The 16,479-nt window shown below is 38.4% G+C and overlaps 1 protein-coding gene across 4 annotated transcripts in view; it reads left to right on the top strand.

The window, feature by feature from the left end:
* The window catches only part of LOC136836470 (E3 ubiquitin-protein ligase Mdm2-like), a 72,330-nt gene that overhangs the window by 25,960 nt on the left and 29,891 nt on the right, over positions 1 to 16,479 (top strand). For all 4 annotated transcript variants that reach the window (XM_067100738.1, XM_067100739.1, XM_067100736.1 and 1 more), the window contains 3 exons: positions 2,615 to 2,751; positions 6,134 to 6,561; positions 6,944 to 7,077. In XM_067100738.1, the coding sequence (XP_066956839.1) occupies positions 2,615 to 2,751; positions 6,134 to 6,561; positions 6,944 to 7,077 (699 nt within the window). The remainder of the gene's footprint in view (positions 1 to 2,614; positions 2,752 to 6,133; positions 6,562 to 6,943; positions 7,078 to 16,479) is intronic.

Genomic DNA, 16,479 nt, shown 5'->3' on the forward strand with positions numbered 1-16,479 from the left:
GCCTGCCTATATAGGGGTAAGAGTAACAGTTGTAGGAGTGTTCACTCATATCTGTAAGCCATATATCTTTAATGATAATGTAAGATGACTTTGAAATTATATTATTATATTAATATTGTAGGATGATAATTTAAGGTAAATTTGTTGTTTGAACTATTAAAATAGGCAGTATATAATAAGAATTTTTAGGATGAAAGTTTAGGTATAATTGGTGTTTGAACTGTTAAAATGGGCAGTTACAAGCATTTTTAGAGAGGGGGAACGTCTTAAGTATTCGTGAATGTTAGCAATTCGCAGGCAGTTGAAGTCCCTAACCCTTGCGAATACCGGGGTTCAACTGTACTCTATACTCAAGCAGGTGAGTTTGTTAATAGAACGCAGCATCCTTTGCATGCTGTATCCTGAGTTTGAGTTACGGATATGGTTGTATACGTTACTGACTTCAGATTTTAGGTGTAACTTTGGATAAGAAATTGACTTTTGAAAAGCATATACTCTGCATATGTAATATTACTTCCTGTTTCTCAGAAAGTTGGTGTCTGGTCGAAATATTTCGAATGTTTGGTGATGAAGCTTTTATATCTAAGCATCTTGACTCCTCTTCTTTCTTATGAAGAGTACTGGTTTCTACTTGGTGTGGTCTTTGGCTAATGACGCAAATCTCAAACTCTAGGATAGAGCTACTATATCATCGGTTAGGTTTATTTTGCCAATTCTTATGTTGACAGCATAGACATAAAGTGAGTTCATGATGGATGTTGCATAAAATGTAATAAGACACGTCTTCTGCACTCTTCTCTACCTGACCCATCTCTTTTGCTTGTAGCACTATGCAGGCTGCTGCTGCTTCAAACAGTGTCATTTTCTATTATCAAGTTTAACACTACTCAGTTTGCTAGTTTTTTCTGGGGTACAAGTAAAATGTGGAGTATATATTAGTTGCCAAGTGCAGTTGTGAAATCTTCTGATCTCCAAATGTTTAAGCAAAGAGCAGACTCATTCCTGCTGTATATGGATGTATTCAGTTGTTACTGTTATATTTTATATTCCCTCATTTATTATTTGTAACCTTTTCCTATGACATTGTCTTCCTCTGCAGGCTGATTTCCCTATGGGGCCATCTTGTGTTTACATTCTGTTGACTATTTCCATTAGGATTTTCAGCTGAAGATTGAAAGAAAGTGGTAAAACAAAGATTTGTTTTATTAATATTTGTCATTATTATGAATATTTTATATTGTATTTGATGGAACTTTTGAAATTATTGGTGAAACCTATGCGTATTTTGTTTGGTTTAAGCTTTTGTATGGGTTTGGTCATGAAAAAGCGATTAACCACTCTCCAGTTGCACAAGTTTGTTATATGCTGAAACAAATAACCTGAGCATGCCAGGACTACCGGCCAGACGCCTCCATTGGTCATTGTGTGGTTATTTGAGTTTGTTGTGTTCACCCATATTCTGAGTTGCTCCTCTTGGATTTAGTGCTTTGCATTTTGTGGGCCCATGTTGTTCTTGTTGAGGGAAATAATATGAATTCCCTTATTCATGAGGATTATGACATACACCTTGAAGGCATAATTTCCTGGAGTATCTGCTTTCATGCCTCATGGGACTGATGAGTGTGGTGGCTTAGAAGTACACTTAATACTGTTCAACCCATCGCATTACTAAAAACACCCAGTCTGCTTGGGATGATGCAACTTTCTTCTCATAGTATCTTGCGACCACTTAAACTATTTTAGAGAGGGGAGACTACTGATCTTATCATGTTCTTTGCTGCTTTCTATGTAGCTTACTATACTTTTATGTTGTTCTTCCTAGTAAATTGGAAGCAGTTATCGGGGGGTGGGGCGGTGTTCCGTTCTGACAGTGTGATGCCAAGCGAAAATTGCTGATAACTGATTGGTGCCGATAAACGCTGAAAATCACCAGTTTTCTGTTATCAACGCCTCAGTTAGGTATTATCGGCGTTGATAAGCGGAAATCGCTGTATGTCGGTGCTGAAAATTGTTGATTTTTGTCGCTAGACAAGTTTCGATAAACCGGATCACTGTTAATGGAGTGCCCACGATAACCAGGACTGCCTGTAATTACAATTTTAATTTCACAAATTAAAACTAGTAATTATAGTATATAATGCCCTCCTCCTTTTCTCAACCTGTACACTCTTGAAGTGGGTATGAAAAAAGTGCTACCAATTGATGCAGCAGGCTGATGGTCGGGTCTTGTCTATTGGTGTCTGTCTTTCAGGATCAAACAGGTTTGTGTGACTGGAGAGCTGTTTACTTGGAGAAATGTGTTGGTAAGAAACCATGTCTTGATTTAGAAAACAAATGTCTTGTACAGTAATTTTCAGTACAGGACAGTACTAAGGGCATTTGATGGTATCAAGGTTTGTACTGTGAAAGGACTTCAGTGATACGCAGATTAATGGGTTGACTGATGATGTGCAAAATTCTTTTTCTGAAGTGCAACACTCTAGAAAGAGTGGGGCTTTGGTTGTATCATTAAATTTAATGTTTTAATTTGAGGTTGCTGCTTCCTATTTTGAATTTTTTGTGGGATAACATAGCAATATGTGTTTAAAAAAAATGTTCTTACTTATTTCTACAGATATTGGGTTTCTTGAAGGCTTATTTGTATAGCAAGCGATATTTATTTGATAGCAGAGATATTCTCTATGTAAATTGCAAAGATGACCGTCTCGGCGATGCGCTGCAGGTTGATCGGTTTCATTACACTGAAGTAAGGTAAGACTGCAAGTATAGTTTTAACCAAAAATACAAAAAAGAAAAAATTAAATTAAAGTTCATTGCATTGGTTTCAGTTGCTTGTTCAAATGGTGGTTTCAGCTGAATGGGAGATTGTTGTCCATTAGATATTGAATATAATATAGGATATTTTGCGTAGACTGCTTATGCTAGATTTCTAAATTGTTTGGGTCTTCGGTGGGTTTGGCAACGAAGTTTGTTTTATACATTTCTTTCATTTTAATGATAAATCATACCTTTAGTTTAGATTGAAGCTATGAAGTGCTGATTGTTGATTAGTAAACATCATTAAAGGCAGTCGGATTACAGTGGTGTTCTAATTCTTCCTGCTTATTATATTGGTGTAGTTTTGTTAAGATTCTGTTAAGGGGGTTTAGTGTTAAGTTCTCAGAACTGTCCCCTTACTGATCTTCAGTAGAGGCAGTCAGAAGTTGAACCAAATCCACACTGGAGGGTGAAAGCTTTATCTTACTCTCGTGCTAATTACAACATTGACTGGCATTGACTTTTACATTTCAAACTGCAGAACTTGATTGTTAGTAGCAGAATGGAAGGATAATTATTTTAATTATATGTTTTGAGGTTTGAACAGAGGTTACATGAAGTTGACAGTAAATAACAGAGGTTACATGAAGTTGACAGTAAATTTCTTTAGGTATCTCCATCGCAAATCTTTGTAGGGAAAGGTAAATAAGAGTTCCTGGACTCCTTACAATTTCTGTCACATGATGCTACCCGTGTATGGTATTAAAGGCTCTGCAATGTTCCTTTGGACCTAGCTACATTGCATTCTGCCTTTCATTTTTTTACTCTTCCCTTTGGTCTAGCTTCTTCCCACACATTCTTTCTTACCTTCCTCTCTCCAATTTTCATTGTAATGAAAGTTTAGATCCACCCTGTGACAGTCTTGAAATGTGACTAGTCTTTTTCAACGACTGTATAATAATAGAATGTAATTCTTTTGGGTTATTCATCAGTTTGTTTCAGTTGCTTTTATCTGGTTTTTTGTTGGTTAAAAACTTTACCCATTAATACCCACTCTTGCTGAAGTTCAGGTCTCTCCTATGTTTCGTGTAACCCTTGATTTAAATTCTGCCCTGTGTCTAACACAAAGAGGGCAGTCATGTTAGCCATTCCTAGCCTCTCTTACCACCACTCATGCTTCCTTTATATCTGCTGGAAATTGCTGTACTTTTATAATACTAAGGAAAAAACTTATCAGATGAGGAGGAACTAAGGAAAAAGCTTATCAGATGAAGAGGAAGTACATTTAGTGAACTTGTCGACAACTTAAAAAATTTCTAGTCCTTTGCAAGCAGGTTTTATCAGCAATTTGTTTTAATTTTTTCCATATATGTACTGCCTTGATGGATGCTAGCTCACTTTGTAAAGGTCACATGCCTTGTCTCATTTTTTCATCTGCTCTTCTTTTGGTTAATTCCAGTGTTTGTAATGTTTGTGCTATACCCATAGTATCACATGGTCTCCATAATATCTTGTTGTAAGAGAGACAGGGTTTTCACTTTCATAAAGATTATGAAGGCATGAGGATTGTATGTGCCAGCTGGTGCATTTACCAATGATTCATCCTTTCAAATTTGTTTCATTTCTAACTTTTGTGTTGTTTGCACTCTTGAATTGCTCATTCTTCCCTCATCTTTGATGTAATGAGCGTATTTTGAGTGGAGAAAGTTCTTTGCTTCCAAGATGCATTTATTACCTGTCACCCTTTTCAACCCCCTTTCCATCAAATTTGTTGGGAATGTGGAAAATTGTAATTGAACTTGCTTTGATCAACAGTTCGGTTGATGGTGTCTTGGAGATACCATATCATTACATTACTTCCCATCTGAGTTTTCCTTGATTTGTAAATCTTCCTGCATTCAAGAGCCAGGTGTGTTGCTTGCATTTGGGTTGCATCCAACCTTTTCTTTTTCTTCAGTTCTTTCTCTTTTTGGGCGCGTATTTTTTTAGGACATTTGGTTGCCCATCCCATTGGCCTTTGCATTAAGAAAAAAGTGCCAAGGACACGTATGCGCATTGTGTTTTCTTATGCTGGGTTTTCTAAAGGGAAATTATTTCTTTTTAAATTTTCAAAGTAAAAGACTAGCCTTTGAGATGATCTGTGGCAGCAATATGACCATTTAATAGTAAGCCAGTTTTTCTTCTCTGATGAGCTACTTATATTAGTAATCCTAGGGAAGTGGTGTGATAGAATTGAAAGTAGTTATACGTTGTGGGTTTTCAGGCAATTTATACACCTAGTTTGCCCTGTCAGGTTTATTAGTTTGCAACAAATGTTAAAATGTTGTTTATGATGTCCTAGTTGTCAGTTTGTGGTAATGAGTAATCAGAGTTTAGTGCATATAGCTGATCAACACAAAAATTAAAGTGGGAGAGTGATTCTGTCAAGTAAGTAGGGTTGTGTCAAGAATCTAGAGCCCTATGTTGCTGGACCCTTTTAAGTTTGGTTAGGGTGTGTCCTTGACATTCATCTGTGGCAGATCATACTCTTGACTGATGACTAACATTGCAGTGTTTTTATTGCTTGCTGTTGATTTATTTGTCATGAAGCTGAATACTTGTTTTTTATTGTAGTATGTTCCAAAATGGAAAACCACCATAGAGAAAAGCCCAGACAACCTGGTTTCATTAAAATTTTATCCACTGATGTTATTAGAGTATTAAAGGTCGGGAATAGAAATCACAAAGAACTCAAAGAAGTTCGGTTTAGTCTTGGATTTTGCATATAAATATTGGAGAGTACATTGCTCAGATAATTTCTTCTCATTTTTGGTGAAACCCTTGTAAGTATTTGTTGAATTCATTTGATTTAAATTCTTAGATGGATAAAAGTTCAATAAAGACAGTCTGTGCAAGATGATTTTTTTGTCAATAAATGCATTCAAATTTTTCCAGAATAAGTTATTTTTTAACAAAGATGGAGTCTTGCAGCCCATCCCCTCTGATTATTTGTTTTACCTGTAAACAAAAAATTTTGTTTGTTAATTTTGTACATTTTAAAAATTTGTAAGTTTATATGTTTCATAACTTTTACTTACAAAATTGACACAAGCTGGTATTGCAAAGCAGTTTATCGGTTAATATTTGTTGAACATTTTTTGGTCCTTTTGAAATTTACTGATGATGGAGTGCAATGATGGATAGCATATTTACAAAGAAGTGTTAGGCTTTCACAAATGATTGATATTACACTACAGTAGTTTTATTTTTTCTTAAGGACAAAAATTTTTATTGAAGTTTGTAAAAATTTAATAGGGCATTGAATATGTGCATTTTACTGAATTTTATGACTGAGAAAAGCACCTACAAATAAACTGATTTGAACTTTCTGTTCCAGGGGTCTAATTGCAAGGCATGTTATTCCTGTAGAGAACAGTAACCAAGAACATGCTGCAGGAAGTTATGTAAATGGAAGTTCTAGTTTATTGCAAAGTCATGTGCCTACCAGTGGCACAAGTTATAGTAGTGCCTCTGCTGTATCACTGAATGGCTGTGTGAATCGCAGCCCATGTTTTAATGGCAAAACGGTTACAGGAGAAAGTTCTTTTGCTAATTCTTCTAACCAAACGTCACATCGGGAGCTGGGAAGACAGAGTACATACCCGTATCCTTCCATCCCAGGGTCATCTAGGCAAAGTACACATTATGGTGGTAGTCAACGCAGGTCAAGGCTGGCTTCACTTACTATAGAATTTCAGTTTCCTGATGTTCCAGACAGTAACTCTGACTCAGAATCTGTCTACAGTTGTCAAGGTTATGAAACAGGTGAGTTTAATCTTTTAATATAGTATCTTTATAAAATGGTTGAAGTATCCACACGAATTTTACTAGAATAAGTTAAATCAGTAAAATGATTGCCCCATGTAGGGTTCAAAATAGGTCAGATGGAAGAATAGTAAATCTATGCTAGAATTGAATGATTAATTTTTGTAATTTTACCCTTGGTTTTTTACCACATTGTATGTAAAGAGCACAGTTTATTCACCATGAATGGAGCAGCTTAATATTTGTACCTGATATTTTGTAGCAAGGAAAGATTGTATCATGTACCATTAATACTCAGACATTTCAATCATTTTAAACTACAGTGGAAGGTAAACCAAGGTAAGTTTTGATAAAAGAAAGTGAAATGGGTGTATGTTTTCAGCTTTGTGTCGTAACACGGAATTTGAAGATTCGGATGTCTCAGAAGAAATAGAATTTGAAGAGTACGACTTGGCATCAGATGACAATGAGGGTCAGGAAGATGAACACTCAGATGACAGTGATTCAGTGATTGAGGTTGGTTAATCTTCTCGTTGGTGAAAATAATACATAAACATTGCTGTAGAAGGGAGTCACTTCCATGGGAAAGGGAGACTAATTTGAAGTCACTCTGTACCATACAGTATTTGCCAGGATATGGAATTGCATGAGTAGGAGCACAGGTGTTTTTTTCCTTACATAGAAATCATATACTGTACTTTCATGTGTGACTCAACTGCGAAGAATTTTTGTGCTTGAGTGAGGGAGTTACACTCTGTGCAGTACTGGAATACTGTAGTTTATGCAATTGCAACATACCGTTTCATGCAAAATCATGAATTTAGTGATCAAATACAAACAATGAATTATTGATTCTAGATATAGAAAAGGTTTGTGATTTAATTAAAAATAGAAACACCATCTTTAATGAAACAATAAAAAAAAGGTTATTTTGTGTGTTCGAATACAAGTCTGCACAGTCCCAAGAGCAGAAAAAGTTATGGCAAATTGCATTTAGTAGCAGTCGTCTTGGTCTACTAGTGTGATGTTAACAAAGATTGTACGGCTCATCTTAAGTAAGTCTTGCTAAAAGTGTGGCAGCTGTCATTTAAAAATGGACCTGTTACAAAGAGACTATATTTTATTCATTTAGAATATCAATAAACATTAATTCCATTAATAAATATATACAGGTTCTAGTGTGAAATGTTGTGATCTTTCAAGGTTTGGAGTGTATTTCTTTGGACTAGTTGTTCCTTTGGGATTATTTTGCTGCAAGTTTTAACCCATTCCTGGTAGATGAGTTGGGGATAGTAACATACAAGTACCATATTGCAGTATCACTAAAACATATGTGCAGTAAACTTTCTTCCTTACCCTCCAACCACGAGGTTTGGCGTGTAGAATGCTACTGACCACCATGGTATGTCCCTCTATTAGTTGATAAATTTTGGGTCCTTAACTTTCACAAGAGGAATTTTGTACCATTTATCAAACATCATTGCTGCAGTGTCTGAAAGGTAGGTACATTGGTAATTTTGTTCTGCTGGTCAACATTTAGTTCTTTTCTGTGGAATACTTCCATGCTCAAAGAAGCACTTGTTACGACTAAGGGGCCATATTTAAGAGCTGAAAATATTTATTCTGACAAGATTTGCCAAGAGTTAGATTCCATGATTTTATCTGCATATCAAGTATGGAAATGGTCATTCGGAAATTTGTTTGCGTTTGTTCATGAGGAGATTAACACAATAGTTGCATTCCTATATTTTGATTTGTTTGCTTTTGTTCATGAGGAGATTAACGCAATAGTTGCATTTCTATATTTTGACAGTAATGGTAATTTAAGATATTCCATCTTCAGAACTTTGAGTGATTTATTAATGTTTAGTGTTTTTTTTTTTTCATTAAATTTTAAGCAAGCAATGTAATCTTTAGAGTAAGTTTTATTGAGACCTTTAAAGTTTTCATGATATATCAAACCTGGATTCTGTATTGTAGGTAATAGTTTTGAATTTGGTAACATAAAATCTATATTAATGTGCCTCATTTCATGTTGCTGTACATAACTTCACTGATACATCCTCTTTATGAAGTCTTTGGTTGCCATGTTTTATGAAAAGAAGATAATGCATGAAGAGTTGCTTTTCTGTAATGCAAAATTGAATTTTGTGTTACTGTCTCTAGAGCCTTTCGTATTAGGTACAAGACACTCTTTGTGAGTTGGTGAATCTAGCTATAACAAATTAAAACATTAAACAAAAAGAAAGCCACATTAAAACAAGCCATATTATTCCATCTTTGAATTAGATACATTCGTGTGAATCAAGGATATTTGCTGAATAACCCAGATGACCCAATCTCTGAATGCAGACACATGAACTACAGTATATACTAGATACCAGAAACAAAGCCATAAAATGAATATCATCAATCATCGACATTCTTGTTTGCCCAGTCACTAGATGTCACAAACCCATAAGATCCAGAAAGGTTGGTTCCACAGAGTATGATGAGTGAACTTCCTAATACAGATTACACTTATCTATGCTCCTAGTTCTGCTGTGCACCTACTTTGAGTCTGGACTTGCTGCATTTCTCCTGGTTTTTCCGTAAGTTTTTTTTTTTTTTTTTTTTTTTTTTGTCGTCCCCACCACAATACTGTGATCATTACTCAATGTGCTATGGCTTGTGTTCATATTAGCAGGTTTTCTGTGTATGTGATCTGGTTGGAATGTTGTGTCAGTGATACATCTGAGCAACTTTTGTAGTTACCAAGAGTAATTCTGCATGCCTCATTTGTATAGAGGCTAACACTTGGTACAAAGATTTATGGGTTAGTGAAGGTGAGATTACAAAGGCTTTAAGCTGTTACTTGGTCCAGAGTCCAGGTCTCATACGTTACATGTGAATATTTTGATATATGGGGAGCGGGAAATAGGATCAGGTAGTAACATAAGGTCTTTACTGAGTTCACTTTCACCACACCACATGTAATAATAGGAGTGCCAGGGTTGAAGTGAGAGAGCACTTAGAAAACAGGGATGATAGAGGATACTAGATGGGAACAAAGGTGCGTGAAATTGCTGTTCCATTGTCATGCTGGCTTTGATTGCCAAGAGGCAAAATGTGCAGTTATATCATGGAATCTTGAGTGAAAATGTTGTTGTTATGTATGTAAAGATAGTTATTATAAAATAAAATGCCATGTATTTTATGTAATTCAGATAGAAATCAGTAAAACATTGTTCCATTGGAAACAATACTTACTATGCTACAGCTTCCAGATCATAGATCCATATAACCACTGTAAAATATCGAAAGGTAAAGGTTACCCCTTTTATAAATTAATGATTAGAAAATTAATATTCTTGCATGCAAATCCTAGTCAGAATTTGAGATGTAAATATTTTTATTAGTTATGTTTATTAACAGACTTAGTTTTTACTTCAATTAAAGTTTGTTAAGTGTTATTAAAAACAGGGCAGTTAGATATGAATTAGGGCCCCTCCACACACACATTAGTCAAACTAAATAATTGTGAAATTAATATGCTAAGAGTCACATTAGGTAGATGAAAATGCGGGAAGTCTTAATAGTATATAAAAAAGATTTTCTTGTTCCAATACTTACACAGCTCTACAACATCTTGTGATTAGGAGCATCCTTCCATGTGCATGTGCAGATGGCTATGCTAGACTTGCTTTGAAGAGTAGCTTTAGGTACTTAAGGCATATGCAAGACCAGCATCCTCAATTTGTTCTTAGCCGTCGCAGCTTTTAGACTTACTTTTCTTAGCACTGCGTAATTATTAGCTCGTTTTGTAACTTTGAAATTATCTTTTCCTGTTTTCTATTATTAGTGATCAGTGTTGTATTTTTCTACCCGAATGTGTAATAGTGCTGCTGGGATTTCACATAGTGTTTTTTCAAGTGTTTAGTGTGTTTTCTCCCTGTCATTAAAGGCACACTGAAACCAGTATCTTGTAAATGTCGTGGTATTACTAGGAATGGGAAAAAATGAGGAAAGTTTTTGTTGCCTTTTGTTGTTAACCGTCATTCCGTATGGTCCAAGTATAGAGGACAAGATTGGTCTCAAATTATGATGTGTAGAGAGTGTGAATCTTGGTCATCTTCACAATGGGAAAAGTACGAGCACAGGAGAAATAAGAAGTCTACACCACCATCCATAGATAACCCTCTCCCCTCAATCTCCTGCCATCTTCTCTTCCTCTCCCTTACCTGTTATTCAGGAAGAAATCTCCCATCACTTTCTTTCTCTGATCAGAAAGCTCTCATCTAGCAAGAGATGATGTCGGCCCTATCTACGTTTTTCAATAAAGGAAGTGGCAGTTACTGATACAACCAGTTAAGTAAAGAAAACGGAGAATAGCAAGAGCGGGAGTAAGGAGCCCAATGGTTTCCTGTCTACCGCCATTCTGGGTCCCAGTGGATACCAGAGGAGCAAGGGGAGAGGGACTCCTGAAGTCTTGGACAGCCTGTTCCTGGGTTCCAGTGGTGTTCGACAGGAGAGAAAGTTCTTCCTCTTCTGACTCTCACTCCTCCTCCAGTGTTTATCTGAGAGTTTCTAAATGTCACCATACCAATTGTTCTGTGTGGAAGGATTTCCAGTCATCTTTGCCCGAGAGCATCTCCCAATCCCATTCTAGAAGTGTGACACAGCACATTGCTTCCTCGAGACCAGGAAAACACAGCAAGAAACGTCACTCCTCCAGTTGTTGACATCTTTTTTGTCACTTCTAGAGATACCTCCTGGTCACGTTCTAGAAGCGTGATTTGGCATGGTACCTCTCATGGTCAGAACTGACGAGATAGTAGTCAGCCGGTGCCTTGCATATCCAGGTACTGAGCGGACACTCCCCGTCCCTCACAGTCTTCAGCCGCCTCCCCCTTCCTGCTCCAGGAGTGTAACAGGCATGGTGAATCTCGCAAGAAAGAACGGTATGAAGAAATAAGTCCTCTTGCATTGAAAAGACATCGGGCAGATGGTACTGCTTACGACTGCTCTGGTACTTGGAATTCTGAAGATGAACTCAAGGTTAGGCCTCTTTGGTTGGACAGAGACGTTGCATGCAAATGTTCTTGGTCTTGACCATGATTTTCTTACAGAAAAAGCCGTGATATATCTGAATATCATTCTCCCTCTTCGATGAAACTCAGTAAGAAAAGAAAAGAAAATATATCCGGACGTGGAATCGAGTTTTGGACAGGTAACTCAGGATTTTCAGGAGGAAGGTGTTAAATTTGCAGATCTCATTCAGAAGGTAAGGAGAATTGTAAAATACCCAGAACTTGAGAGGGAAGAAACAGAGGATTTTGCAGATTCCTCCGTAGTGGAACAAGTGGCCTATTCTGCTCCGGAAATCAAGCATTCGATTCGCCTACATTCAACTAAAATGGTAAAGTCGGCGATAAAAGAAGTAGACCTTTCAATTGCTGGAGAAGAGGACTCCTTAGCCTCTTGTAGATCTCAGAAACTGTTAATCCCCCTTTGCCTAGACGGGCAAAATTTTATGTTCAGGAAAATCCTAACTCTCTCCCCAGGATTGTTAATGGAACTTTGTCACGGTTGTCTAATAACAACAAATTTTTGATTTTTATGACAAATAAGATCAACTTTCTCCAGTGCTGAAATCTTGGACTTAATTTGGGAAGGACTTTATGAGCTGTCTCTTGGCTTGACAACTGCCAAGCAGCTTTGTTAAAGCTTATTAAGAAGACTGTTTCAAGTGATTCTTGGTCAGTGATAAAAGGCTTCTTCCCTCTGTCGGGTAAAGCCTTTCAAGTACACGACGAAGAATGTAGTAAATATGTGGACTAACATTCTTTTAAAAAGAAGAAGAATCTCTTCTGTTGGTAGAACAAAAGCAGATTTCTTCAGACAGCTGGTCAAATCTGAGGAATAGTCCATTGTTGGAGATGTCTTGATATTTTCTCCAGGACTTACTGATCATGTAATTTCAGAGAGGAGAGATGGTGCTCAGTACTGTACTTCTTATTGTCTTCCTCAGCCAAACCATCATCCAGAGGACAACTGTTCGGTTCTAGCAACCAGGTAAGACAAACTAGACCTACGGGAACCCTTTCAACAGAGTTTTTGTCAAGGCCCCATTCCAGAGGTAGACAACGAGACAAAGGGAGACAACAGTACCGTTCCATTGGTCCCCCACGGTCCAGAAAGCGCAAGACTATGGTAACGGGATCCACCAGATGAGGAAGACTTCTTTCTCCATCTGTTTCATCAGACCAGAGGCAGGGGGGGTTAAGCGGTTGGTGACCAGTAATAGATCTTTCATCCCTGAACAAATATCTTCACTTAACAGAGACACCCAGATCTGTTCTAGTGGCAATCAGGGAAGGAGATTTTATGATCTCCCTGGATTTTCAGGATGCATATCTCCAAATCCCCATTCTTCCTTCCAGAAAATTCCTATGTTTTGTCTTTGGGAAGAGAATTGTTAATCCAGGGCCCTCTGCTTTGGCCTAGCAACTGCCCCCCAAGCCTCCACCAGAGTCTTCCAACTAAGTTCAGAATGGGCCCACAGGGGAGGTATTCGTCTATGAAGATATTGGAGGATTGGCTCATTCTGGCACCCAGGAGAGACAGGGACTTGATCTTGGAAGTGTGCAAGACCCTGGTAATTCTTATAAACTACAAGAAATCAGACTGAATCCAGAACATCAGGTACTTGAATATGAGGATAGACACTCAGATGTTGAGGGCCTTTCCATCACCAGAGACAAGTTTCTGGAAGTTTCAAACAGGTTTCTCTCTAATTTGCTCCCATAAAGAACTGGCAAATCCTAATTGGACATCTTGTCTCTTTGGAGAAACTGGTACCAAGGGCCAGAGCTCGCATATGCTCCTTACAATGGAAGCTAAAGAAAATGAAGAAAAATCAGGAAAGATCAAGAGACCTGGTTGCTGTGACGAAGAGAAACGAGAGATTTGCAGTGGTGTAGAAATCCACAGAATCACCTGCAGGGTATGCAGTTAGGCGAGTTAGCTCTAGAGATGCTAGTGTTATCAGACGCATCCCAGAAAGGTTGGGGTGCCCACCTAAACGAAAGGTCATCTCTGGGTTTTGGAGTGAGAAAGACTGTCAGGAACACATCAATGTCCTGGAAATGAAGGCAGCCTGCTTGGCTCTGCAGTACTTCCAAGAGTACTTGAAAGGGGAGACAACAGTCATTATGAGTGACAACACTCAGTTGTCTCCTACTTGAACAAACGGGGGGACGATTTCCCATGTCCTGAACCAGCTAGCAATTCTGATACACAAATGGTTGGAATTCAAGGGACTGACACTGACTGCCAGGTACATTCCAGGGAAGAAGAACATGGTGGCGGACACCCTGACCAGATTGAAATAGATAGTAGGAACGGAATGGTCCCTGGAGCAATCAGTAGTGAACAGGCTGTTCAAATTGTGGGTGAGCCCCACAAGAGATCTGTTTGCAACATCAAGGAATCACAAGTTACCTCTGTACTGCTCTCCATTCCCAGACAAGAAAGCCATTATGCAGGATGCATTACAACATCAATGGGACAACTAGATGTCCCTAGATGTGTACATGTTCCCCCTGTTCAGCCAGATCAGAAGGGTGATCGACAGATGCTTCATTTCCCAAGGTCTAAGAATGGCATTAGTAGCCTCAGGTGGAGTGGTATGTGGGGACCTTCTTCATCTTCTGGCAGACATCCCAAGACATCTTCCCAAAACATCAGATCTGGTAAAACGAGCACAGTGGCAGGACACATCGATCAGCAGACATCCTCCAACTTCATGGCTGGAGACTTTTGAGCGATTCATTAAAGAGGAAGGTTTTTCTAGAAAAGTTGCAAAAGTCGTCGCCAGTTCGGTTAAAGATTCCTCCCTCAAACTCTGTCAAGGGAAATGGATAGTCTCCTGGACTGGTGCAGTAAAAGGAATTTACACCCCCTTGAAACAACTATAAAGAATGTAGCTGATTTCTGTCTCTTTCTGAGAAATGAGTAAAACCTCTCCATATTGGCTGTAAAAGGCTTCAGGGCCACCCTCTCCAAAATAAGGCGAGGGACATAGAATTGTTGAAGGTTTGGGTCTTTTCAGATATGATGAAACAATTTTGAGAAAAGTTGTTCCCCCAGAACTTTAAAACCACCTGAATGAAGTGTAACCAAAGTTTTGTCTTCTTTAATTAAGTCCCGTTACATACCTGTCAAGACTGCGACTTTGACTTTAAAGGCAGCGTTCCTTTTAGCTGTGGCATCAGCAAAATGAGTAGGTGAGATTCATGCACTCTCATGTGATGTCACTACCCATTTCTTCCAGAATTCATCGCGAAAACACAGAACCCATTGTCACAACCCAGGGTTTGATGGTTTTTCCATTTCCTCCCTTAAGGATTTTGTGGATAACAATTGGGAGGAAATGTTGCTATGCCCAGTACATGCCATTAAAACCTACCTGAAGCGTACAGCCTCCTTCAAACCATGACAGTGTGGACTATTCATTAGTACAGGCTGCATTAAGAAGGAGATATCAAAGAACATGATTTCCTTCTGGCTGAGAGAGGTGATAAGCAAAGCCTACAGTTTGGAACAAGATATTTCTTGTCCCGAAACAGATCAAGGCCCATGACATCAGAAGTATTGGCCTACAGTTGCTTTTAAAAGAACTATGCCGTGGGACAGATTATTCGGGGTGGGGTTTGGAACAGACAAACTAACTTCACATCTGTTTATTTGAAATATGTCACACACAAATCCCTGGACACATTAACCTTGGGTCTGGTGGTGGTGGCTCGGCAAGTGGTGTAAGGGATGTGGACTCGTAGCTGTATTTTGATTTCGTAGAATGGTTCCGTTCTTCGTGACACCACTTGGTTCCAGCGTGTGATGTTCGCATGTTCACAGAGTAGGGCATTCTAGCTCCGTTGGAACTTACAGCTACCACATTGGCTTCATAACATCAAATAGATGTTTACGAAGTCCTTGCAAAGAGTGAGTGTTAATCTTTTGAACGTTATTTTTCTTGTTGCTTTTCTTGCTACTTGTTTTTTGGAGAGATCTTCCTCCCTCCTGTGTATGAGTCTCCTAGTCACAGGATGTAGGGGGTTGTATTAGTATCGGAACAAATGACATTGGCGAATGTATGGCACAGTGCCATGCTGGGTATTCACAATTGAGGATGCTGGTTACAGGATTGAGGGTTTGTATGTTAGGAATACAAATTTCTGTTTAATTTGTTGCATTTCTTGACTGAGGTTCTTTTTAGTTTTGTCCATTTTCCTGTGTTGTCTATTTCACAGTTTCCATGATTATATAGTTATATTCTGCAGCCACAAGACGATTATGTTGCTGGAATTGCCTCCCCAACAACTCATCAGCTTATTGGGAATTGTGGTATCCATACAAACAAGTTGGCAAATGTGTCATTTGCCCCCCTCCCCTCCCCTGTTGAGTAGAGGGATAAGTTTTTGCAATTCCCTTTTCATCCTCTTTCAAGAAAGTGTCTTCTGCATTTGTCAGGTCTGTTGTGCCTGAACTGCACCCTGGCTTAGGTTTGTGTAAGTCCTGTATGTCTTCAGCATTCTGGTATTATCTATACATTTAATGGGTACTGGGTATTTCATAGATGATCTGTGGTGTTGCTGGGAAGTTACACTAATTATGATCTTTAAGCCTGCACTTCCAACTAATTCTGATCCATTGCCATTATCCTGCCAGCTGTTATGAATTTGCTTCAAGTGAAATGCAGGGTTTGGGGTTATTTCAGTCTGTGGATAAGCTCCCTTGTGGGTTGTGCCCTTTGAATGGATTCCTGGTGGACATGCTTCACTCTCAGATTTGAGTAAGGACAGTTCTGAATTGCTTCTGACTTTGGTCATCTCCTCAATGTGGAAAGGTTTGGGAGTGAAGGGAGACAGCTAAAGG

This window comes from Macrobrachium rosenbergii, chromosome 56 (genome assembly GCF_040412425.1).
Source record: "Macrobrachium rosenbergii isolate ZJJX-2024 chromosome 56, ASM4041242v1, whole genome shotgun sequence".
Taxonomy (NCBI): domain Eukaryota; kingdom Metazoa; phylum Arthropoda; class Malacostraca; order Decapoda; family Palaemonidae; genus Macrobrachium; species Macrobrachium rosenbergii.